Here is a 23,848-nt window from a genome sequence, read left to right on the forward strand (position 1 = left end):
TTGGTGCCAGGAGTTTAGAGTTTAATTTCCTCCTCAGCCAACAACTCTTTGTGTGGTGAATAAGCCGACATCCCTGTACCTATAGGCAGAAAGACTGTCTACACAACTCTGGAGCAGGGGACCTATGTTCATTTTGCAATTAGCAAAAGGTAAAGGGTCTTGTCTGAAACATTTTGTGAGGATCCCAGACTTTGACACTCCTTCCATTGACGGTAAGCACCCCCCGCCTCTCTAAACGGTCCTCCTGCCACCACGTTTTAAGAGTCTGAGAATTTTTTTTTTTAATTTTTTTTTTCCAACGTTTTTATTTATTTTTGGGACAGAGAGAGACAGAGCATGAACGGGGGAGGGGCAGAGAGAGAGAGGGAGACACAGAATCTGAAACAGGCTCCAGGCTCCGAGCCATCAGCCCAGAGCCCGACGCGGGGCTCGAACTCCCGGACCGCGAGATCGTGACCTGGCTGAAGTCGGACGCTTAACCGACTGCGCCACCCAGGCGCCCCTGAGAATTTTTTTTAATAACTCTAACAGCACAGCAGCATTTGTTCAAATCGACTTTTTTAAATCGGTTTCATTGGATCCGGGGTTTCTCCCACATGTTACTCTTGAAAAGAAAGGATCAAAATATAAAAGCTATCGTAAGGTATCGTATTTCTGATGGAATTGCCCTGGTGAGTATTTTAAAAATAGCAGCCGAAGACGCTTTCATTTCTTCTCATCACAATGTTGCGAGAGAGCCTAAATACAGCTTTGCGTTTGTTTAACTGAAAGCTGCCATTTCTCAGTGTCGGTTGGGTGTCGAGTCCCAAAATGATGAGCACGGTTAACTTCAGCTACAAAAAAAAAAAAAAAAAAAAAAAAAAGGATTATGAGCCTTAGCATATTTTTTTTTTTTTTTTACCAGAGTCTCATTGTTAAAATGATTCTATGAGACATTCCGCAAGGAGAAAATCTACAAAAGCTAGAATTAGAGAAATACGTGGGATGGGTTTGGATTTGATAGAACTTCTATTTGGCAATGCAAAAAAAAGAAAAAAAGAAAAGAAAAGCAATGTGAATACATTGAATGCCTCTGGCCTGGGAAAATTCATCATTAGTAACAGGAGCAATAATAACAATAAAAATAACACAAATAAAAACCATGAAATGGTGCAAAAGCCTTTCGTGGTTTTTATACATTTTGGCTTAAACTATGACTTCAGAACTGATTCCAAGCAAATATACTTTAGTAAGTTCCAGATCAACCTACACCTATGAGACAGATCAACCGTGCGATGCTTATTCACTTCAAAAAGATGTGCTTTCTTCAAGCAGTGCCTTCTGTGCTATTATGTATAATACACTTGGACTTACAAACATGTGATTTTTTTATGCCATAGCTCAAGAGCACATTTTTGCCTGAACCAAGATGCTCATAATAGAAACAACCCTGACCGTTGAGTTGTCCTGAGCTGGGCAAGCAGTTGCAATGTGACTGAGGTACTGGGATGCTGATGTTTCTTCTTTGTATATGTGTGTCTGCTTTGCTTTGGGGAAGGCAGGAGGGGACAGATACAGAAGGTTGGGTGTAGCAATCCTAAACTCTGAGTCAATTTGCCCGGCCATGGATTTTCAGGCAATTAAGGAAATGGACTTGAAAATTAACTCACGGGTATGTGCGTTGGGCCTCGAGCGGGGTCCATTGACTCTTGCCTTTCTTAAGGATGATGTATCATTGATTCCTCAATGGGATCGCCTCGGTCTGGTTCTCCCATCCCAACGGACGTCAACAAGGGATCCAGGCAGGGAAGGAAGGAAGACTTGGGTCATCTATTTTTAATCAAATGTGTAATTTTAAAAAATGATTCTGACACTCAGAAACTTACCATTTAAGCCATAACGAAGAGAAAAAATCTGGGTTACAGTAAGATTACTACTGCTTTGAAAAAGCTGTCTTAAGAAATGAAAACTCACAAGTCCAGTTTTAGGAAGGCAGAATTATCCAGATCCCCAAGGACAAGAAATAAAAAAATTTCCCCACTAATGCTTTTCTTTCTTTAAACATTCTAAAGCCTTATTGAATTACAGTTATAAGTGGGAAGAAGGCAGTTTACTCGACTCGAGAGAAGAACACGTTGAGCTCTTTTTTTTTTTTTAAATCTTAACAGAGTTTCTGAGAAGTCTAAGAAAAGACAGCTCTTAGCATCACAAGGGCAATATAATTTTGACTTTGGTTTGTAAGGCTGGCATTTGGGGAAATACAATAAATGATTTTGATACTTTGGTAAGTTATTTGGTTATTCATATTAAGTTGCTGTATTTACTTTAAGACCTGGTGCATAAATCTCATGTTTTCATTAATTCAAAAAACATTCGCCAAGCACCAATCATGTGCCTGATACTGGGTTAAACACTGAGATTTCTCTGATGAGCAAATGCTACTGTTTATTCAATAATAAGTAAAATCAATATATATATATATATATATATATATATATATAAAGTTTCATGAACCATATACACTCTGATTTTATTTGGATCTATTGCATTTTTTTAATGTTGATCACAAACTGCTAAGTTGATTTTGTAACTTACTAATGGATCTCATCCTGAAGTTTGAAAGGTACCAGTATAGAACAAGTCCCTGTCTTAAGGATGAGAGAGTGAGCCTGAGTCAGGTCACTTGCTTATGGCAGAGCCTTGGTTAGTGGAAGGGCTAACCCCGATTTCTTGTCTGCTGGGTTTTCGCTATCACATTATCTTACTTTGTTTTCCTTTTCGAAACTCACAACCACCTTCTGAAGTGATCCTGCTCATTGTGGACTTGGGTGTTATCTGTCTCTCCCACTAGGAGAATACTTGTCTTCACTGAATACTTACTATTATTGCCCCCCATGCAAAGCTTGGCATACACTGCGTGCTCAATAAATACTTTTTGAATCAGTGAGGGCTCTAAACTGACCCTGCTTTATATCAAGTGCAGACTTGCCTGAATAGTTTGATAGGGCCATTGCTTTGGAATAACCACATGCCTTGTATGGGTGAGGAAACAGAATCACAAAGAGGCAAACGGATCTTGTGACACAAGGCACTCACAGCTCAGTGGAAAAACTAGTACCGGGAACTAAGTGTCCTGACCCAGTTCAGGGACCTGAGTGAGTTCCCTCTGACATGTCTGTCTTACATTGTCAACCTAATTATTAATGTTACTCGGCTGACTTGTCCTAGAATACTCCTCACCCCTGAAGTGCAACTCTCCCCTTTTCTAAGGGCTAGAGGGGCTCAGTGTTGAAGAAGCCTCAGTCTTTGTGATAATACTGTCAGTCGGGTATAGCTACAGGCATACTTCCAGATGTGTTGAAAGGTCAAAAATTACATTTACTTCTTCTAAATTATGATCAAATCAAATGGGAAATCAAATGGGAAGCGTTTTTACATCCTAGCTCTTAGCCAAATTCTAATAAAGAGACAAACTTGCTTTGTAATTTAACTTTGGGGGACTTGTTTAAAGGAAGCACACTGCTTCTGGTCAGAGAGGTTTTTTTGTTTGGCCAAATTTCCTGTATGATTTTTTTTTTAAGCTGCTTAGATACTAAACTTCAGGGCTCTGTGTCAAAGAAAAAACGGAAGGGAGGATTACAGACAGCTTGTGACTTTAGGCAACAGAGAAAAGCCCAAATTCTGCAAAATGACCACTGTTTCAGATAGCTCATATTGCGACTGACTGCAATTCATCAAAACTCCAGTGCCCCCTTGAGAAAGCCCCAGCTCCATCTGGCACAGGGCTTAAGGGTTCCTCATGGCAAGTGTACCTTGGGCTTTTTCCCTAATAACCCCAGCGTGCCCAAAACGTCCCCTGCCCATCTTGGGCCTTAGTAAATATATAAGTCTAACAACTGTGACAGAAGATTGCGAGGAAGTGCCTTTGATTCTAAAACAAAAGTTTTCATTGGATTTTGCTCAGTGACATTGAGCACGGTGTTCGGGACAGCCTGGGAGTATTCTGTCCTTCTGAATCAGATTTAGCAAATAATAAACACAGGGTGGCCATGCATTCCATGTCTTATCTGGTGACCCTACAACAGGTTCCCTCAAGCTTCTCCTGTCTAGTTTATGGGAAGTTTGGATTAGAAAGGGAAAAGGAGACAAAGCTAAAAGTGATCATATTTATTGTGCTCTCGAAGTAATTTTCCGTTTCATATTATTCCAGCATAAATGTTGCCCCTGCATTCCATTCACAATGCAAAACATCAGGGTACAGAACTCCCGTGAGGGCTTGTTTCTGCCTAATGTACCCAGGGGGAAAGCCTAGAAAACATTAAAGCAGTAGCTAGGAGCTTTAATGAAGTTAACCTGCTGAAACCAGGGGAGGTTTGCCTGAACTACACCTGAAAGCACTTTGATTATGGCATCAGCTTCAAAAGAAACCCATTCCCTCATTTCTGAGCTCTGCTGCATTGAGAAATAGAATTGCACCTTTATATTCAGGCTAATTCTGCTGCCTTGCTGAGGGCTGAAAGCATTCTGAGGCTTCTAAAGCTGTAAGGGAGGGGGAGTACTCCTTCCCACCCTCACCTCCCACATCACAAGCCCCAAGGGACAGAGGGTGCTCTCAACCCTCCAGGTCCTAAGAATGTAAAGTCTAGTATGATAAATGCCTTCCGGTTCAGAAAAAGATAACCTCCCACTTTCTGCTAACATTGAGCCAGTTCGGATTCTACAGGTTTGCTTAAAAAAGAATAACAACAAACCCTCAAAAACTCCCTGGCCTTTGAAAATTTCCCCTCCCTTTACACTTACACTTCCTTTCGCTTTTTAATATAATTTCCTTCTCCATCTCCTTTTATTTCATAATGCTCTGCCGTCGTATCTTCCTGCTTTCTTTTTCATTTTTTTACTTTTGCTGATGTCTCTCCTTAGTGTTCCTTTCATTTCCTTGTGCATCCATCCCTTCCTCTTGGGTTTCAGTTCTGCATTTTCTCCTGTTGTTTTCTTTTCTGGTCACAGCTGCCCCCTAATGGTTGTCAAGATCATTACTGCTAAGGGGGAGAGAGAGAGAGAGAGAGAGAGAGAGAGAGAGAGAGAGAGAAGGAAAGAGGGCAGAAAAGAGAGCTGTAGAAAAACATAAAATATGTCTTTGCTTTTCACTTGGAAACATATAGTATCGACAGCTCTAGAAAAATATTGAATACAAAACCTGTATCAATGGGGAGGTGAACCAGAGTGGTAAATTACAAAACTGGGGGGTTGGGTGGATGGGAAGCTTGGGTTTTCATCGAATACATTTTATGCTGTTTACATTTTTTTTAAGATGTACATGTACCACTCATTCTCTTTTTAATTTAGAAAACAAATAGAATCCAAGTCTGGAGATGGAAAAGGAAACTGCCTCTACAAATCAACTTTCCTTGCAGAAAGCAAGCATCATTCCAAGCCTCCTTCCCCAACAGGGATCCCATCCTGATACTAAAGTTGATTGGCAGCTCAGTAAACTGCGTAGGAGTAAATATGAAGGAGGCGAGTGGGAACTAATGACTAGGGTGGGTGTGAATTAACCCACCCTGAAGTCTCCTCAATTGCAAAAGGTCAGCTCCCTGACTCTTGCCTTTCCATCACGACTTTCATGCTCAAATTAGCAGCTATTGCCATCATAATGTAACAATCACCTGACATGTAGATGTCTAATTAAGGCACCATAAGTCACAGGTTACAAATTTGAAAGCAGCAATAACCAAAAAAAAAAAAAAATCCCTTGTAAATCAATGGGGGTCTGATAGGGTGTGTGTGCATGAGATGTGCACACATGGGTGGAAGACTCAAAGTTCCAAGAATATTAATCTATATGTTTAGTGAGAGACTGGGAATTTTCAGCTCAGAATAAGAATTTCCTGAATGGTGGGACATTTCAGATCATAACCCTAAAATGTCCACTCACAACACCTATAAATGCCATGAAGTTACAAATAAGTTCTTGGCTTTCGTGATTGTCAAATGGAATCTGTTTCTTGTTTGGGGGCATTTTGTTTGTTTGCTTGCTTGTTTTGGTTTTTTCTTGAGGGTCTAGGAAAAGGCTTTGCCCAGAAATATCTCTTCTGAAAGCCGTGTGACGATGCCTAACATACTCACTATTACTCACTCTTTGAGAAAAGGTACTCAATGTAAATACTGTGATAATGGAATATCCAATTAAGCCCCATCCGTGCATTAATGTCTTCTTGGGGGATAAATGGCTATTAATTTTAATTACTGAGGGTGGCTATGGAATTAGGACTAAAGCAGTTTTAAATTTATGAAGGAGGATGGAGTCAGGAAACATTCCTAGCCAAAATTCTAAACTGTAAAGGGATGGACGTCATTCAAACTAACCCCTTCATTTCTACAGGTGAGGAAACTGGTCCTGCATTAGTTAACAGACCTTTCAAGGACACCCGAGGGCAGCGGAGACCTAGGGTCCATCTGTCCTGACCTCAGGTTTCTGCTGCCCCAACCTGCTTCTCTCTACTGAGGCCTGGAGCTGAGGCCAGGAGCCAGGGGAGCACTGCGGAGTATCTGATTCCTGGTGAGCGCTCTGGAAAAGTCATCCAAGAGAGCACAGACGGAGCACAGGATGATAGATAATAATATGATCCAGCCCTTCTCTCTTTGCCAAATAGACACCAAACATTTTCAAATGATGCTTCTGCTGATGCTAGGATTCCCTTTTTGGTGAACAAGTGCAGTTGTCTCAGAGACTCACAAGGGTGTGGACGTCTACGGGCTGCGGTGGGAAATCTCCAGCTCTGGTACGTGACTATCTAGAGCTGAGCTGTCTCATGGGGTAGCTCTTGAACGCCAACGGAATCTGTATTTTTTGAGGGGTTCGGAAGTGTGTTTAACAAAGTTAAGTACAACTTAAAATTCAGTTATGCAGCCACACCAGGCACTCTTCAAATGCTCATTAGGCATGGGAAAAGCACCGGTGCCTCCCTTGTTGCAGAAAGTTGCATTGGAGAACGCTGCTCTGCAGAAAAGGGCTGACGGGGTCCTCTCTGAAGCACCAGATGTCTCCGGTGTATAAAAATCGGCGTGGCTGAGGGGGATCTCCACACGCCTAAGCCAAGCAGAGTAGAGAGCGCAACTGGCCGAGGATTCCAGCGACATTTGAAAGAACTTGGTACATTTTGCTCGCTTGTCTTTCATTCATAAGGTTCCCTCCTACCTGATCTAGTGTCTGTGTCTGAGAAAGAGATGAGAGCTATACAGTTCAAAGTGAAGGAGATGCTGATATTTTATGGAAATCGGTAAAGATTCGGGGAACCCATCAAAGGTAATATCAAGTACGGATTGCTAGGTAGTATCCAAATGCATTGAATACAAGAAAAACGTTGGTCAAAGAGTGAGTGGGAGACAGCCCCGCCGACCGGGAACCTGGACTTCGCTTCAGACAAAAGCGAGACTAAAAAACGAGGGCTTATTACATTTTAACTGAAGCTTTGCCTCTGAGACAGATGTAGCTAAATATTAACTGGGGCAATGCAGCAAATGACAGATTAGGACGCAATTATGCCTCGTATCTCCCCCTTTCAGGGTGAGAGCTTGTCGATGTTAGGGCTCAGATAAGAGGGCGCACCATGTGACAGGTGGTGTCTATTGTGGAAGCACGAAACTTCTGGAGCCTTCAGATCCTGTAATCCCAGGAGACAAGACCCGAGTGTCTTATTTGCTTGCACACCTCCTGCATAGTCATGCTTCCATGAGCATTTAATAAGTACAATGTGATGAACACAGATGGAAAAGCATACCTGAAACAAAACTCTAGTAACAACCAGGGGCTGAGTGGGTTGGTGGCGAAACGGCTAGATCCACCTTCATAAACCCCATCCGCTGGCACAACTTTGAGCATGTTCCTGCAAACCTCCCGCCCCCGTGAGGTGAGGCTCTTGGTGTTTTCAAAAGGCTCTTTGCTGTTGCTGCTAAATAAATGTCACAAAGTAAAGCCGGAAAATACCACCACTCTGGCATTTTACGAGACATGTTCTCGGAGACTTTCCCCTATGTCTTCCTTGAAACATCTGCCCCCTGTCTGAAAGGCGCTTCGAGAAAAAAAATGTGGAGAACTACTCGTCCAGGTATCCCTCAATGGAAGCATACAGATCGAAGGCTAAGGGTAAATATAACATCTCAGAGCGGAGGTGTTCAATTGCTGGCCTGTGGAGCATCTGCATCAGAATCACCTGAAAAGTGTGTTTAAAACTAGAGATTCCCAGACACCACCCTAGATCTGACGAACCCGATCTGCAGGAAGACGGTGCCCAGAGATCTGAATTTTCCCTACTTGCCCTGGGTGATTCTGATGCACCCTCGAGGACTGTCTAGCTGGGAACACCCATCTTTCCAGTGGGGTGTGGCCAGGTTACAGCTTTCTCGTACCATCTTTTACAAATCTGTTTTATGCTCCCCATATCCCGTCCTGTCAAAGGAATGGAATGTGGGATGGGATTATCTATTATTATTTCACAATTAAGGATAATGATGCGAAATGTCCCAGGTGAGTCAGTGATGCTGCCAGGAATCTCCACCTCACTAAGTTAGCTGTTTTGTAGAGAGTTCTGTATTTCTGTTAACAAGCCCATTGTTTCTGTCCATGTTACTGGTCTGTCTCTTGGTAAGCAGGCTCCTCGGTGGACTCACAAAATAATGAATAGTACGGAGCCTGGCTCCTCACCCCTGAACCTCTGGTCGAAACCAAACCAACTGCAGCCAACCCCCTGAGATTCCAAGTCTAGACAAAAATGGGCTGGCAGGTCTGAACCAGTCCCAGTCGGGAGAATTTCCCTAAAGATTTATTTGCCATCAGGCGCAAATGGGAATTTTGTTTAGTTCCCAAGAGTCCTTGGGAAGTCCTTGGAAGTCCTGGGTTAAAGAAATTCCAAGTCCTCCCTGGGCCCGTGGGCCCTTGTTCAGAGTGGCCCGGGGCGATCTGGTCTCACTCTGACTCTTCCCTGGTCTGATAAAGGGTTTTGAGCTCCTGGAAGTAAAAGCGCAGCCAGAAGTGCTGCTTGCGGGTAGTCTCAGCATTATTTATTGAGTGCTGCCCCCTAGAGGATACAAATGGTCTGGCAGCTTGGAGTCCCCAGGGCTTTGAACCAGACTCGCCCTCTACCCAACTGCAGGAGATCACTCAAATGGATTGACCAGAATGTCTTGTAGCACTTGTCCCAAGGACTGCCAGGAAATAAGTTAGCTCCCTCTTTAGGACACCTCTGAACAGTTAAAATCCGTAATACTGGGAATCAGGTCCAGGAACAGAGCACTGGAACCGACCCTTCTCCTTCGGTAACCAAGGACCTTCAAAGCAGCCTGATGGGGACCCTCAACCCTAAAACCCCAAGAGCAGAAGCCCAAAGTTGTCATTCTTATGGTTTCCCAATGGGCCTCAGTGTACTTTTTCTCTCCTCTTCCCTGTGCCCTTCACCTAAACTCTGGCTATAATGTTCTCAGAAACAAGATTCTTCCATGTGGGACACTTGCTAGAATGGCTTAGCACACCTGGTGAGTGGTGGGGGGGGGGGGGGTGATACTAAATGACTTCCTGTATTCAGGCTGTGTTACTATAGATAGTGTTATTCGTCCTTAGGTTAGCATCTTGGCAATGACGGAAGCCAGGATCTCTGCTGAAGGTTCAAAATCCAGATTGCCTCTTAACCCCCATGAAATATTGATGAGTGGCAATCTTTCTGTGCAGTTAATGTTTAAACAGGAAAAAAAAAGTAAATCTGGAGTTTTCAATAATGTGGGTGTGCTCTCAAACCAAGGAGAGAAGGAGGAACAGAAGGAAGAGAGAAAGAACGAAAGGTAGCCTTCAGGCCAGCCAGGGGATATGCTCCCTGGAAGAACTCACTAGGCCTCTGTTAAATGCCCTTTCAAACCAGGCATCTAAGATTAACAGTGTGATAGGCAGCCAGTGGATTTGCACAGCGCTGTAAAATCCCTCCATGGCTTGGCTCAACTATTTGCAAATCACTTCTGATTCAATTTTGTTTTGGTTATCTCAGTGTAAATAACAGTTAAGTGGGAGTTACAGATTTTTTCAAACACTAAAAGTGATAAACAAAGCTAATGGCAAGTCCAGATAAGGAGCAAAACCACCCAGAAGAATCCACAAGTGCAAGCAAAGAAATAAATGGGTAGTCGGATGTGTGTGTGCTTCTTGTCACCGAAACTTTATTTTTCTTAATCCGCAGAGTGGCAGAGAAGGTATATGCAGAGTGTTATTTAGACTGTTCTTGTTAGAGTCTTCATGATAATGTAGTAATAGGTGCGTAGTGAAGCAAGACAGTTTGGAACCCGCAAAGCCATCCTCAGAAACAAAGATACAAGTGTTGCCCCAGCTGTTAGCTTGCAACTCCCTCTAAACAGTTTTCACACCTCCATTTAAAAATAGTTGGCATAATGCGGCTTTCTTTCTCTGCGCGCTGTGGCCACATTTCCATGGGGGAAAAGGTAGTCGTTACAGTAGCGTTTTGAGGAGAAGCCCTCGTGTACCTGTACTTTTGGGGAGGACTAGGGAGAACCGGGTTTAATTGCCTGAAGAAATTCTTTGCGGAAAGTCCCTCTCCTTCTGCTGGTTACAAGTTGGGTGCGCAGAGAGAACTAAATGCTCGCCCGGCGAGGACAGGAGTATGTTTGGGACACAACAAAGGATCTGAGTAGTAAGCGCACGAGTGTTTGGGGTTTTATTCAGCCTGGGCTGACGGTGTGTGCCGCCGCCACGCACTGCTGCCTGTGCGAACGCATGGCTGAGCTGCCGCCTGGTTCCCCACACCAAACACCGTACGCCACCCAACTCCTCCTGTAACGCCATTGCGCGTGGCATTGTGCTGGGTTCTACGTGTGTGGCCTCGGAGCCAGGGAATTTGGGGGGGAACTGGGATTTCCCCCATTTCCTGCGTAGTCTCCCCCGGGCGGGGACAACGCGGCCAAGGGCACTGCGCCCTGGAGGTGCCCCGGGGCGCTCCCTCTCCCCGGCCGTGCGCACGGGCGGCCGGGCGCAGCCAGCCGCGGAGGTGCCCGGGGTGGGCGGGAGGTGCCGGGTGGGAGAGAAGCGGCTGGGTGGGAGAGGAGAGCCTGGGTGGGAGACGCCTCAACTTTGATCGGGCCGCGGCTGGGGGGGGGGGGGGAACCGCCGCCGCCCCGCCCGAGCCGGGTGCCGCGGCGCTGGGCTGTGCGCCGCTCGTCTCCGCGGCTGCCTCTTTAATCAGGAACACAGAAGGGGCGGGCCCTGAGCCGGCGCGTAATCGGATAGCTCTGCCGCGGCTCTGACATCCACATGCTGCTCGGCCTGAAAAGGCTGGGGGGAGCCGGAGGGGAAGCAGAGAAGGCGAGCGAGGCACCAGCCCGCAGCCCGCCCCCGGCACATCCTCAGACGCGCAGACCGCGGCGAGGCGCTGGGCGAGGTGGAGGTGAGGGCGGGCGCGAGCGAACTCGGAGAGGGGCTCGCTCACTCCCAGGCGATCCCAGCCGCCGCCGCCCCGCCAGCCAGCAGCAGCAGCAGCAACAGCAGCAGCAGCAGCCGCCGCCGCCGCCGCCGCCGCAGCTTCTTTCCTCGGACTCCCCTCGTCTGGCTGGCCGAGCGGGTGTAGTCGTTGGGGAGGCTCCCGCTAGGGGAACCCGGCGAGGGCAAGAGCGGGGCGGCCGCCTCTCCCACTCGGGCCGTCCGGCGGTCGGTGCCTCCGCCCGCGTGTCGGTCCCGGGTGCCTGGAGATGTGTGTCAGTTTACGCCTCTGAGATCACACAGCTGCCTGGGGGCCGTGTGATGCCCAAAGCAAGTCTGGGCTTTTATTTTTATTATAATTTTTTTTTTTTTTTTACGCTTGGCTTTCGGGAAATATTCGTGATGTTGTAGGATAAAGGAAATGATACTTTGAGGAACTGGAGAGGACATAGATGCGTTTTGTTTTTAAGAGAGGAAACCCGTCCCCCCTTCCTGGCTTGCTCCCGCTTTGCTGATTTCAAGAGCCACCCTCCTCTTAGGTGAGAATCCAGCAAGAATAAAGGTGAAGACGGGCCGTCAGGACCCAGGAGGGAAACCCTGACCATTAGAAACCTTTGCAGAAGACACTGTAAGGAAGAACGTAAGAGAGAGAAAAACACAAAGACTTAAAATTATACAAGACATCTACAAATCCAGCTCTGGAGAGAGCCTCCTTCTCCAAAATGGATATGTTTCCTCTCACCTGGGTTTTCTTGGCTCTCTACTTTTCAGGACACGAAGTGAGAGGCCAACCAGGTAAGCCCCTAAAAGTTTTGGTTTTTTTTCTGTTCATTTCAACATGCTTTTCCCTTTAAAAGCAACCGCTCATTCTGGGCACATGGGATGCCATAGAAGGAGGCTCCCTCAATACTAAATAACTTAAAGAGAGATCCCAGCCGGCCCTCCCTATACCACCACCGCTTCTAAAACCCAACTTTTCTCTCCTGCTAGCACTGTGTGTGTGTGTGTGTGTGTGTGTGTGTGTGTGTGTGTTTTGAAACATAGACAGAATTTGGCGGTGTTCAGATGTCACATATGGACTGAATCAAAGGTTTAAAAATACTACAAAGCCTTTGCATTACAGTTTTTGGGATTTTTTTCCCCCTGTCTTGAGGCAGAACACATCTCCCTTGAGTTTCTTCAACCTAGCCAGTGAAATATAAATCATTTGCATTCTCTCCACTTAGCTCCATTGAGCAATGTTAACTGAAGGGCTTGGGAAAGACAAGAGTCTAGTTTTGGTTTTCCAATGCTGTGGATTCTTTGCAGACTGTGTGGATACGCCTCAGAATCCTAGGGCTCAGGCTGATGGAGCAAGTTGGCCTGCGGCTGAGCTGGGGGCTTGGGGCTGGGCTGGGCGCTGTTGGCTACCCAGGCGCTGGTCGTCCCCGCTCTCCTTCCTGCATCCATGTGTTTTCTGGGAAAGTAAATCATGTTCTTTTAAAAATCCGTATTAGATAAAACAGACTGCGTGGCCTTCGAAGGTCTCTTACTCTTGTGAAGTGGTTAGAAACTTTTGAGTGGAATTTGTTCTCAACCACTGCCAAAAAGGGTGTGTGGACAGACTGCAGAGATAAGGACTGCAAGGCCCAGAACAGTCTGGGGCCAGTATTTGGCAGCGGGGAGGTGGGCTGGCAAGGGGCACCCTGCCTGAGCAGGGATTTCTGGTTGCAGGGAATCCAGTGGGGCTTGTCCTTCCTTCCCCACACCACTCTCCAGGGTGAACCTCTCTCCCCTCTGAGAACAGTGTCTGGAATCTGACAAAACTCTTGGAAGCTGCTACAGGTGATTGAGAATGGGGGAAACCATCTATGGAGGAAATAGGGGAAAGAGAAAGAGGAGATAAAGCCTGGATGAAGTGCCCTTACCGGTAGGCACCTCCAAGGCTATGGCTGCAGTGGTAGGGTTAACCCCTTGCAGCAGCTCCCTGGGCACGTCCCCCGCTATCCCCCATCAGAGCGGGCTAGTGGGTCCTGTGGGCGCCTAAAGGGGAAGCTTTGCGCCTGGTGCTCTGGTTATCACCGCCAACACACCCCATTTAAGCTTGAGTGTTTATTTGAGGGGAAGGAAGCCTGAGGAATGCCCTTGCTATCGAAATCCACCCGTTTGCTGCTCCTTCTCTGCCATAGCTGGTCTTCAGGGCAGCTGCAAATCGTTATCAAAAGATGGGTGCAGGTCGCACTTGGGGAGATTTCCTGTGTCTCCCCATTCCCTCTTGCCTTAATTCTAAGTTCTCAGCTTGAAGCGAAATTAAATTACCTCCCACAGACCTAGATGCTGCATAAATTATGTATGTTTGTGTGATTCGCTGTGTGTGTGTGTGTGTGTGTGTGTGTGTGCGCGCGCGCGCGCGCACGCGGGGAAGATGCCCACGGTATATTATGTATTCAGGCACGGACTCTACTAGGCCCCGGCGAGCGCGCGCACACTGGGGCACACACCGGCATGCGCGCGCGCGCACGCACACACACACACACACACACACACACACACTCACAACACACAACTTCAGGTTCTGTGTGCTCTGCGGAGCGGGAGGGGTCGTGAAGACTCAGGGGCCATGTCCTACCCCAGATGTTCGCACATCTGTCCCCGAGCTCTGCGCGAAGTGTACGTTTGTGTGCGACACCCGCTCGAACCCACTCCCGCTCTGCCACCTGCCTTTCGCGCTCTCTGCAGAACCCCCTCCCACCCTCGCCCCGGGCCGCGCTGCGTCACTTCTAGAGAAGCCCAGAGGCGCTGAGCGCGGGGCAGGTCATCCAGTACGACGCTGCCGCAGCAGCCTTACCGCCGGGGCGGGACCCCCTCGTGGGACGCGGAGCTGGGACCCGCCCTAGGTGGATATTCTCCAGCCCCTTGAAAAGGCGAAAGCAAGCCGCGGGGAGCTCGGACTTCCTGTTGGAGCACCCGACTGGCACCCGGGGAGCTGGCAGCGGGTGGCAAAGGGCGAGGCCCTGCTAGACCTCTGACTCACCCGGTGCGCGTCTGCCGGGAGGGGGCTGAGCCCAGCCGGCGGCAGCGGCGGCGGGAACCCGTTCCGAGAAGGAGTCAGGGGAAAGGGAGGGCGGAAGGTGCATGAGGGGGAGCGACTGAGCAAATAACCCTGTGGCCGCGGCGGCACTCTCGGACTGGCGGGCAGCAGGGAGGCCGCGCGGGCTGCGCGCATCGGGCTCCCTCACTCGCTGCCACGCTGCCTCGCCAGATCGTAGCCGCGCCGCCGACCCGCCTCCCTCCTCCTGAGCTCGGGGCCGCTCCGAAGACCCAGACCGGAGCGCCCCCTCCTGCCTTCCGCGCTCTGCTCCGCGCTGAATCTCTCCCCTCCCCCGCCGCCCCTGGCGGGCCGGCTCCGCGGGGCTGAGGCGGAGCAGGGGATCCGAACGCTGGCGAAGCTGGGACGCGGGAAGCCGGGGTGGGATTTCGGAATCCGGGGCGGAGAGGGGCGGAAAGGAGCCAGCTCTAGCCGCGGGAATGCGCGCAACTTCCACTGCCCCTAGTAGCGCCCAGCGCCCGCCGGTGCGCCAGAGCAGGTGAAGAGCACGCGGCGCGCCGGCATCCACGTGGTGGGGACGTGGTGGGGACGTGGTGGCCCCCCAGCCCGCCCCAGCCCTCCGCGCCGCCTCTAACGCCACATCGATTTGTTTGGGCTGAGCAGCAGAAACACAGCCGAACGATCCATAAACATTCTATTAGGCAAAAATATTCCCAGCGAAAGCAAAACCAAGGCTCTGGCCTGGGAGAAGTTGCCGCCTCCAACTCCTCCAGCCTTGTCGCCTCCTCCTCCTGACTAAGGACACCCCCAGGGAGAGGCTTGCGGCATTTCCTCCACGCTGCCCACTGCCAGAAAGTTAAGTCGCCGCTGCGGCTCTCCGCTCGGGAGAAACCTGCAGTCACCAGCGCGGTCCGCCTCCCCTCCCCCGCCGCCTCGCTCCTTGCTTTTCCACGTGAGAAAAAAATATTCACGGCCAATGCTTCATTTTCACTGATTGATTTCTTTTTAATATCAATACAAGTTAATGGAGGCGAGGCGAGCGGTGATTAAACGGCTGCCCCCACCCTTTGCCTCCGGCTGACTGCACCGCAGTTTTTCCAACCGGGTCCCAGGCGCCCGGCGGCTGGGTGGGGGGCACCCGCAGAGCCAACGTCCTGGGGCTGGCGGGGGGTGGTGGTGGAATGAACCGGTTGCTCCTCTGGGAACCGTGGGGGTGGGGTGGGAATCAGCTTTCCTGGCAAGCTTAGAGGATCCGGCTCATCCTTGTCGCAGCTTCTGCGGCTCCGGTTGAATTTCTCTGGAAGGGGAGGGGATCCACACTCTGGTTTACTGGCGTGTGCTCAATGCTCCCTGCCCTCCCTCCGCCTCCTTTCCTTTCGTTTTCAGACTGAGTGGAGAGCCCCCTGGCGCTGGCCACTCGTTGTCAGCGCCTGGCCTCGAAACTCCCCTTTGCTCGAGTTGATGGGGGGTGGGTCTGGGGTTTGCTCGGGAAATCATTCAGGCCCTGACAATGGGCTTCTTCAGATGGTGGCAACTCTCGGCCCCAACGCCCCTCCTCACCACTTGGGGCCCAAAGAACCCGGACCCTATAACCAACAACCTTCCCCCGCACTCCACCCGCCCCCCCCTCCCCCAGCTTTGATCTGTGCTTGGCTTTAAACACCATTGCCATGGACACGGGGCAGACGCGGTCAATCAACCTTGCGTCCGGAATGGATGATCAGATAAGAGGTCTAAATTGTCTGTGGGAGATAGGTCTGGGTTCAAACAAATCCTAAATGAGAAGCAGTGACGTTCTAGGCGCCCTTATTGGGCAGACGTTCTTTTTTAGCCTGTCTCCCCAAAATGCGGGATAACTATGGGTAGGTACAGATACAATAATTTGCAAGCAAAACTGTGAACTCCTAGATTGTACACAGACAGCCTGCTCTATGCTCTGGGGACTGGTCTCATGCCCACATTCAACGTGTGCCCAGTAAACTTTACCCCATAAACAGCCACTGGAGGTAATGAAGCTGTTACCAACTGCCAACAGAACACACAGTGCAAACAGTGGAAAGAAGAGAGCTCCCCATGAGTGTTCCAGGCAAGCACCTTCTTGTCCAAGATGTGCCTGGTGGAATTGTGAATGCCCAAGCAGCGCCACTGGTTTGGACTTTGATGCCATTCTGCAGAGCCCTCCGATTAAGTCACAGAGCACACAACTGGCAAAATGGAAGGGTGGAAGGCTCCAGTGACTGGGACCCCAGGCAGTCTAGACAGGACTCCTGCTGTCTACCAAATGGCTCTCATCCCCCGCTGTTGAATGTGAAGTCCATATTCTGCAACCAGAAAGGCCAGTTCCTATCTCTGTAGTACAGAAAAAGTTAGGAGCCCAGATGCCAATTCATATGCAATGAGGCATGAATGTAAACAAGAGCTGGGAGGGGTCTGGGGGCGTCACTGGGGAGAAACGCCATGGACTCAGGTGATTCTGAGGCCCCTACTTGGTGTCTTTCATTCAGCTGCTCGTTAAAGTAATCAAGAGAATGAGCTGACTTTGGGTGACCAGAGTGTGGGACAATTCTTGGTTGACTGAATTCAGAGCCAGGTTCATTGGTAAGAGGTTTCAGAATACATTCCCCAGAAGTCGAGGGAAAGATGAGGAAATAGAACTGAGATTTTTTTCCTTTTGTAAAAGATGGAGCAGAAGCATAACACCTTCCGGGGCGCCTGGGTGACTCAGTCAGTTAAGCGGCCAACTTCGGTCGGCTCAGGTCATGATCTCGAAGTTCGTGAGTTCGAGCCCCGCGTTGGGCTCTGTGCTGACAGCTCAGAGCCTGGAGCCCGCTTCAGATTCTGTGTCTCCCTCTGTCTCTGCCCCTCCCCCACTCATGCTCTGTTTCTTCTCTCTCTCTCTCTCTCTCAAAAATGAATAAACGTTAAAAAAAATTTTTTTAAAGCATAATACCTTTCTATTTCTTGCGTGGATGAAAAAGGACTTGAAAAGTAACATCTGGGCAGTAGTTTATGTTATCATTGACATATTTTAGGTATTTTGTCATTTGACCATTGTTTACCACTGTATCATCGTTGAGACACCCTCTTTGAATGGCAGATAGGAGTTTGAGCCCCAAAAGTTAGCCTTGGTACCTTTCCTTACAGGTAAAGAATTCGCTTTTCTTCCTTTTCTTTTTTAATTAACCCACTCATGGAAGATACCGCAGAAGTTTGTCCTAGAGAGCCTACAGCATTTTTTAAAGCTTTATCTGCCTTGATGAGAAATGGCCTAGGGGCTTAATGGTTTCATTCCCTAACAGGATTCGGTGAGGCTGGATTCCTGGACACAGTGGCCCTGTAGCATGACTGGCCCTCCAGGAGAAAGCATCTTCTGAAGGTTTAGGAAGCTGTCAAGTTTAGATAAGGCTGAGCTCCCATCCTATGGGACCTTGGTTGTATTAATAAGAAGAAATTAATTTTTAACCACTGGGAACGTTGCCAAATTATGTGACCTTTGGCAGACCAGCTGTGCTATAAAAATAAATCCCCCGTTTCTGAAAATGCTGCTCCTATCCAGTAGAACAATAACAATGTGGCATTTAGGATAGGGTTGAGTGGGGTTGAGAAAAGGAGACAAATGGGAGTTGCCAGCAAAAAACCCCTCGATGTTGTGACACATGGTTTCAGACCTGACACATCTATCCACGCCACCCTCCCTCTAGAGCCAAAGACATACGTTGGTTTCCAGTACACAGGAAAGACCGTCAGGATGACAAGAAGGTGGGTGCCAGCATGTGCAGGCAGTGGAGAAGGTGTTAAGTGCTTCTCGCCCTCCCCACAGCCCAGCCTCGAACACGTCTCTCATTGTTCACGCAGACAGATTACCGGCACAGGAAGAGAAAAGGGAGTTTTCACACAGGCGAAACATTTGCCTTTCCGTAAATGGCACTAAATAAGTTTGTCACATAGAGGTTTGGGGGAGCCCTTCTTTGGGCTTCCCAGCTTCTGAGGTACAGAAGCCAGACTGCCTAGGTTTAAAATCCAGCTCAGCCATTTGCCAGCTCTGTGGTCTAGAACACTTAATCTCTCTGTACCTCAATTTCTTTTTCCGTAAAGTATGTTTGATAGTAATACCTGCTCCATAGGTTTTTGTTTTGTTTTGTGCTATGCCAGATTACATAGAATACTCTTTGGCCCATATCAAGCCTATTCTAAAGGCACTTAATCACCGTTATCTCATGACCATAGGAAGCACATTATAACCATTGTAGTATGTTTATGTTATTTTTAATAAGTAAATAATTATTCTTTCTCGGCTCTTACCCCACTGAACGTTTGTCTATGTTTTATAAGCTTCAGATTATCACTCACACTGTTCTTCAGAGAGCAATAGTCTTTGCTGGATTTTCATCTAAAATTTACGTCTCCTCGTTGCCATTTTTTTCTCTCCTTGTTCTGCTTTCAGTGCTCTCGCCTCTACTTATTTTTTATCTCTCTCCTTCCCTTCCCTTCCCTTCCCTTCCCTTCCCTTCCCTTCCCTTCCCCTCCCCTACCTTCCCTTCCCTCCCCTACCTTCCCTTCCCTTCCCTTCCCTTCCCTTCCCTTCCCTTCCCTTCCCTCCCTTCCCTCCCTTCCCTTCCCTTTCCTTTCCTCCCCTTTCCTCCCTTTCCATCCTTCATCACAGAAGGTGTGCTCAGCAGGGAGCACTCTGTGCACGGTGCTCCCCTGAATGTGCAATAACTTCTACTCTGGCATTAAAGCCCCTCAGCAGCTGAACTCAAGAAAGTCATCATAAAGACAAAATAGCTTTTACCCAGCAAGACTCTTAATAATCCCATTTCCCTCTGGGTCTTCATAAAAGAGTCAGGATCTAATCCAGAAAAAAAGGAGGGGTGGGGGAGCTGGGAATAACAAAAGGAAAGCTCTCCCCAGTAGTGTGCAGAGGACGGGGCTGCTGGCCTGCTTAATGCACAAAGCCAGTGATACCCTGCTCACTGCCTCCAAGGATCCTGATAACCAGTGATCTGGGCTCTGGCCAGTCTTTCAGCAAAGAAGATAGAGGGAATTGCAAATTACTGGGCCGAGCCGTAATAATAATTGCTTTGATAAAGGCAAAAAATAAAACAGATGTGCCCTAAAGGCATAATGGGGGCCAGGGGAAGGGAGATGGGGAGATAGAAGTAGAGAGAAAGGAACTGAAACCCAGCAAGAGATAATCTGTTACCAGCAAACAGCTTGGTGACGAAGAAGTAATGTGCATCTGCCTGCTGCTACTGACAACAAATATCTAGAACTCACCTCTGGAAGAGTGAGGGAGGCCAAGAGACCCTCAGATAAATTATTTTTACCATCATTAGGATTAAGATGTAAATATCCTTTGACCTGCATCATTATTAGCGGAGGCTTAGAGTGTCTTTGGAGACATGGCTCACGGGACTCGACCCTGCCTCATGACCAGGTATTATTGTTCCAAACCAGTTAACTGAAACTCTCGGTTCACCACAAAAACATCTCCGCATTCAACAGCAGCTGCGGGCTGGGGAAGAAGAGCCGTATTAGAGAAGCAGAATGATTGTGTTGAGGCTTCCTCGGAGTCCGTGGCAGCTAGGGCGGCTTCTGGTGTTATGTTCGGCAGCTAGTAACTGAATAATTCACCAAACGTCACCGAGTCTGACTTTTGGGTAAGACTCTGAGTCTGATCCTATAAAGTTCACCGAGGAAGGAGTCACACCCTCGAGTTGCCGCGGTGGAGAAGAACAGCTAAGGCCTTCCGGAGCCCTCACATGCCTTAGAAGGCCATTAAAGAGCTTCCGTCTCGGAGGTTCCAGACAGGGAGGGGGGGAACAGTAGTCTTGGTGTGAGGCACCAGGGAGGGAAGGGTGGAGGTCACACCTGAGCCCGGGTGGAGAGGATGGATGGGCGTTAGAGCCGGAAAAGGCGTAATAGGGGAAGATGGGAGCAGAGGAATGGACACTGGTGTATTTGGGGAACACTCAGGAGCTGCAGTTTAGAACGTGTGGAGGGAAATGATTGCAAAGAAGGTCGGAAATGATAGGTTCGGCTAAATGCAAGGCCCCGTTGCCAGGCCTCGGGAGTTGGATTTCATTCACTAACCAATGGGGAGCCATTGACGTTTCAACATAAGCCTTCAGTTAATCAAAATAAATGGAAAAAAATATTATATTACCTTTTATTCTCCTTTGGTTTTTGGAGAGACCTCAAAATTATTCTTCTTCCATTTCCTTCCCCAAATGTCTGTTGAAATGGTCAGGAATTGTAATCCCAGATCTCTCATCAAGGGCATCAAAATTGCATTTGCAATGAGGGCTGGAAAAGAGTGGACATAAATATAAACTAATGCTATTATATTGACTGCCCTATTGGAATTGCATTTGTTTCTGATATAAGATGACAAATAACAAGGTTACCACAGGTGGCATGATTCGAGGTCAGAGGGGGTCATTGCATCGAACTTACGCTGTAACACTGAAATAAATGAAGGTTCATTTTTTAGAATCCAGATTAAGGGGGGAAGACTTTCCAAAGGGCCTACTTCCAGACCCAATTTCCAGTTCTGTCCCCTCTGAATCCACGGGAAGTGTTTCCGAAGCAAAAGCCTGCCTGGTTCCTCACTCCTCTCTCCATGAGCACAGGCTGGCTTCATTCCCTCTCTCTCATCCCCTCCATCCTGTCCTCCCGGAGGTTCTTTTATTCAGATTTTGAACTTTATCACTGCAAAAGTTCACAGAGATTTCCATTTGCTGTGCCTTCAGGAGTACATCACTCAATGGCACCCGGCCCCATAAATTGAATAGATTGAATCCCCTCCCAGTTGCCTTAGGAAGTGGTCAAACAGCCACATTCCTAGGCTGATGGATCGGTTCATTTCTTCCCAGCTTAAGCCAAGATACAGATTTTATGAGACTGTCTTGTGACAGACTGAAGTCGCTTTGAATAAAACAAAATCCAGCCTCGGCTCCCAGAAATAACTCTTAAAAAGCAGCTTATCCGGGGTTAGCGAGCAAAATTTGGTTAAAACCCTGAGCGGAGGACTTAGATGATTCAGGCAAGGGATTTGAAGAAACTCTTCTTGGGCTTTCCTTTTATGCATCGCTGTTGTGGACACGCGCACACACACTGCTGAACATCCACACTATTTATTAAGCATGCAGCCACAGACTCAGTTTAAGGAAGAGAAACTCACGTCAGTAGAGCTAATGTGATTAAAAGAGACATTTGAACTCTCCATAATGCAAGACAGGCATGTTCATCGGAAAAATCCTAGAGGTTGTTTCAAGGCTTACCAAACAGAGGAAACAGAAGTGACACCTTGAACAAATGTCTTGTTCTCTAGGAGGAGAGACCAGTTTTTAAATTTTTGCTTCCACCTATCGGTTGTATAGGATCTTTTCCTCACCTCATTATCCAGGCTTCGCATTTTAGAACTGGAACTGACCTTTAGAATCACTCCCCTCATTTTACAGATGAGAAAACAAAGGCTCAGAGGTGTTTACTGACTTACCCAAGGTCACACAGCTTGCCCGTGGTGAGACCATATTAAAGACAAGGCTTCTTGTTAGTCAAGTGGCAAGGTGACAACCGTCTCTCTTTTCAAGTAGGAGAAAGAGCTTCTTCTTTGCCTTGCTACTAATAATTTAAAGAAGGAAATGCTGTAGAAGTGGAAACAGGATGGGGTTATGCTGTGGACAAAGGATAAATTATTTAATAAATGAAGGACAGTATTTTCATAGGAAATGAGACCGACTGCTTTTCTCCACCAAGTGTATGGCCCTCAGGTACATACAAGAAATAGATGTTTGGGGTGGCTGGGTGGCTCGGTCGGTTAAGTGTCCGACTCTTGATTTCAGCCCAGGTCACGATCTTGCGGTTAGTGAGTTCCGGCCCCACATCGGGCCCCGTGCTCATGGCGTGGAGCCTGCTTGGGATTCTCTCTCCTTCTCTCTCTGCTCCTCCTCCTCTTGCTCTCTGTATCTTTCTCAAAATAAATAAAAATGAACTTAAAAAGAAAGAGGTGTCTTCCAATCAGCCTACTCCTTCTCTTTCACAAGGCATTTTAAAGTAATAAGGGAACTGATGCCTAGTTCGGTGGGTGTCACGTCCTGTTCCAAGAAGCCCGATCTTCTTAGAAGAAAGCCCCTCAGAGGTGATGAGGGAACTGCGGGGCCCAGACTCAACACCTCTTCTCGTCACCCTACCTCCTGCATCCAAGAGAGGTCCACTTCTCTCTGCTTTGGACACTGGAGTTCTGGGTAGAGTTTTATCCAAAGAGAAAACAAACACCTTCTAAGAAGAATTTTGAAAACTACACGCTTCATCCCACTTCATTCAATCCACTCATTGAATTACAGTTTAGGAAGCTGAGACCCAGGAAGGTCACCAAGAATCCAAGTGCCGTGTCCCCTCTTAACTACTCTCAGACCACCCCACCCCGCTTAGTTCCCCAGACGCACCTCCGACAACAGCCGGACTCTCCAATCCCACCTTCAGCGAGTCCTAAACGTCCATTTTTGCCCAGGACTTTTTTTTCAGTTCGGCTAACCCAGGTGATCTGATTTTTCTCCCTTTGCTGTGGGACTGCCAGCTTTCTGTCACCTGGTGTCACCTGGTGTCTCTCCCTGTCCTGAAGTAAGCCATTGCCATTCTAATTATTTAAAAGTACTCATGGGGCGCCTGGGTGGCTCGGTCGGTTGAGCGTCCGACTCCGGCTCGGGTCATGATCTCACGGTCTGTGAGTTCGAGCCCCGCGTCAGGCTCTGGGCTGATGGCTCAGAGCCTGGAGCCTGTTTCAGATTCTGTGTCTCCCTCTCTCTCTGCCCCTCCCCTGTTCACGCTCTGTCTCTCTCTGTCTCAAAAATAAATAAACGTTAAAAAAAATTTTTTTTAAAGTACTCACAACAGTCAGGCTTCTTTTAGTGAATCCCGCTGTCAAGGTTAAGCCATAGAGTGTTCCTTTAAAACAACTTCTGTTGAATTTCCTTTGAAGGTGACCAGATTTTTTTTTTAAGATTTTCTTTTATTCCTTATGACTTCCTAAAAATCTGATGTTACGGAGGAACTATGGTTTGTCCTAAATTGGGTTCTGTAGGAGGGCGAGTTCCTTCCGAGGCTGGCAGAGCACCTTAGAATTGTTAAGTGGATGAATACAAAATCCCTTTCCTGAGATCAGGAGCCAGTTTACCTGCAGGCAGCATCAGATGATACTTAGGTGACCAGGAAAACAAGGGCACCGGAGGAAGAGAAAACAAAAACGAAAACGAAAAAAGAGAGACAGAAAGATACAGATGTCCGAAATAATCTGACATTTCATATGTGAAATAAAAACACCTAGATACTCATCTTGGAGGAAAAAAAAATCAGGCCTCTGTGAC

At 47.9% G+C, this 23,848-nt stretch overlaps 1 protein-coding gene and 2 long non-coding RNA genes across 7 annotated transcripts in view; 1 reads left to right on the top strand and 2 right to left on the bottom strand.

Annotated features, from left to right (window-relative positions):
• Positions 1-472: 472 nt before the first annotated feature.
• LOC123379409 lies at positions 473-4,973 on the bottom strand. The gene is made up of 3 exons (XR_006583789.1): positions 4,780-4,973; positions 1,650-1,809; positions 473-833 (listed from the first exon to the last, which is right to left on the bottom strand). It is a non-coding gene; the product is annotated as an uncharacterized LOC123379409 (long non-coding RNA).
• A 6,303-nt stretch (positions 4,974-11,276) lies between these two features.
• NRP2 (neuropilin 2) overlaps positions 11,277-23,848 on the top strand; it is a 116,910-nt gene continuing 104,338 nt past the window's right edge. For all 5 annotated transcript variants that reach the window (XM_045034364.1, XM_045034365.1, XM_006935486.5 and 2 more), the window contains exon 1: positions 11,277-12,247. In XM_045034364.1, coding sequence (XP_044890299.1) covers positions 12,175-12,247 — 73 coding nt within the window. In that variant the 5' untranslated portion in view covers positions 11,277-12,174. The remainder of the gene's footprint in view (positions 12,248-23,848) is intronic.
• LOC123379251 lies at positions 15,461-22,153 on the bottom strand. Its single transcript, XR_006583488.1, has 3 exons — positions 21,982-22,153; positions 20,647-20,786; positions 15,461-15,777 (listed from the first exon to the last, which is right to left on the bottom strand). It is a non-coding gene; the product is annotated as an uncharacterized LOC123379251 (long non-coding RNA).

The sequence above is a fragment of the Felis catus genome, chromosome C1, assembly GCF_018350175.1.
Source record: "Felis catus isolate Fca126 chromosome C1, F.catus_Fca126_mat1.0, whole genome shotgun sequence".
NCBI lineage: Eukaryota > Metazoa > Chordata > Mammalia > Carnivora > Felidae > Felis > Felis catus.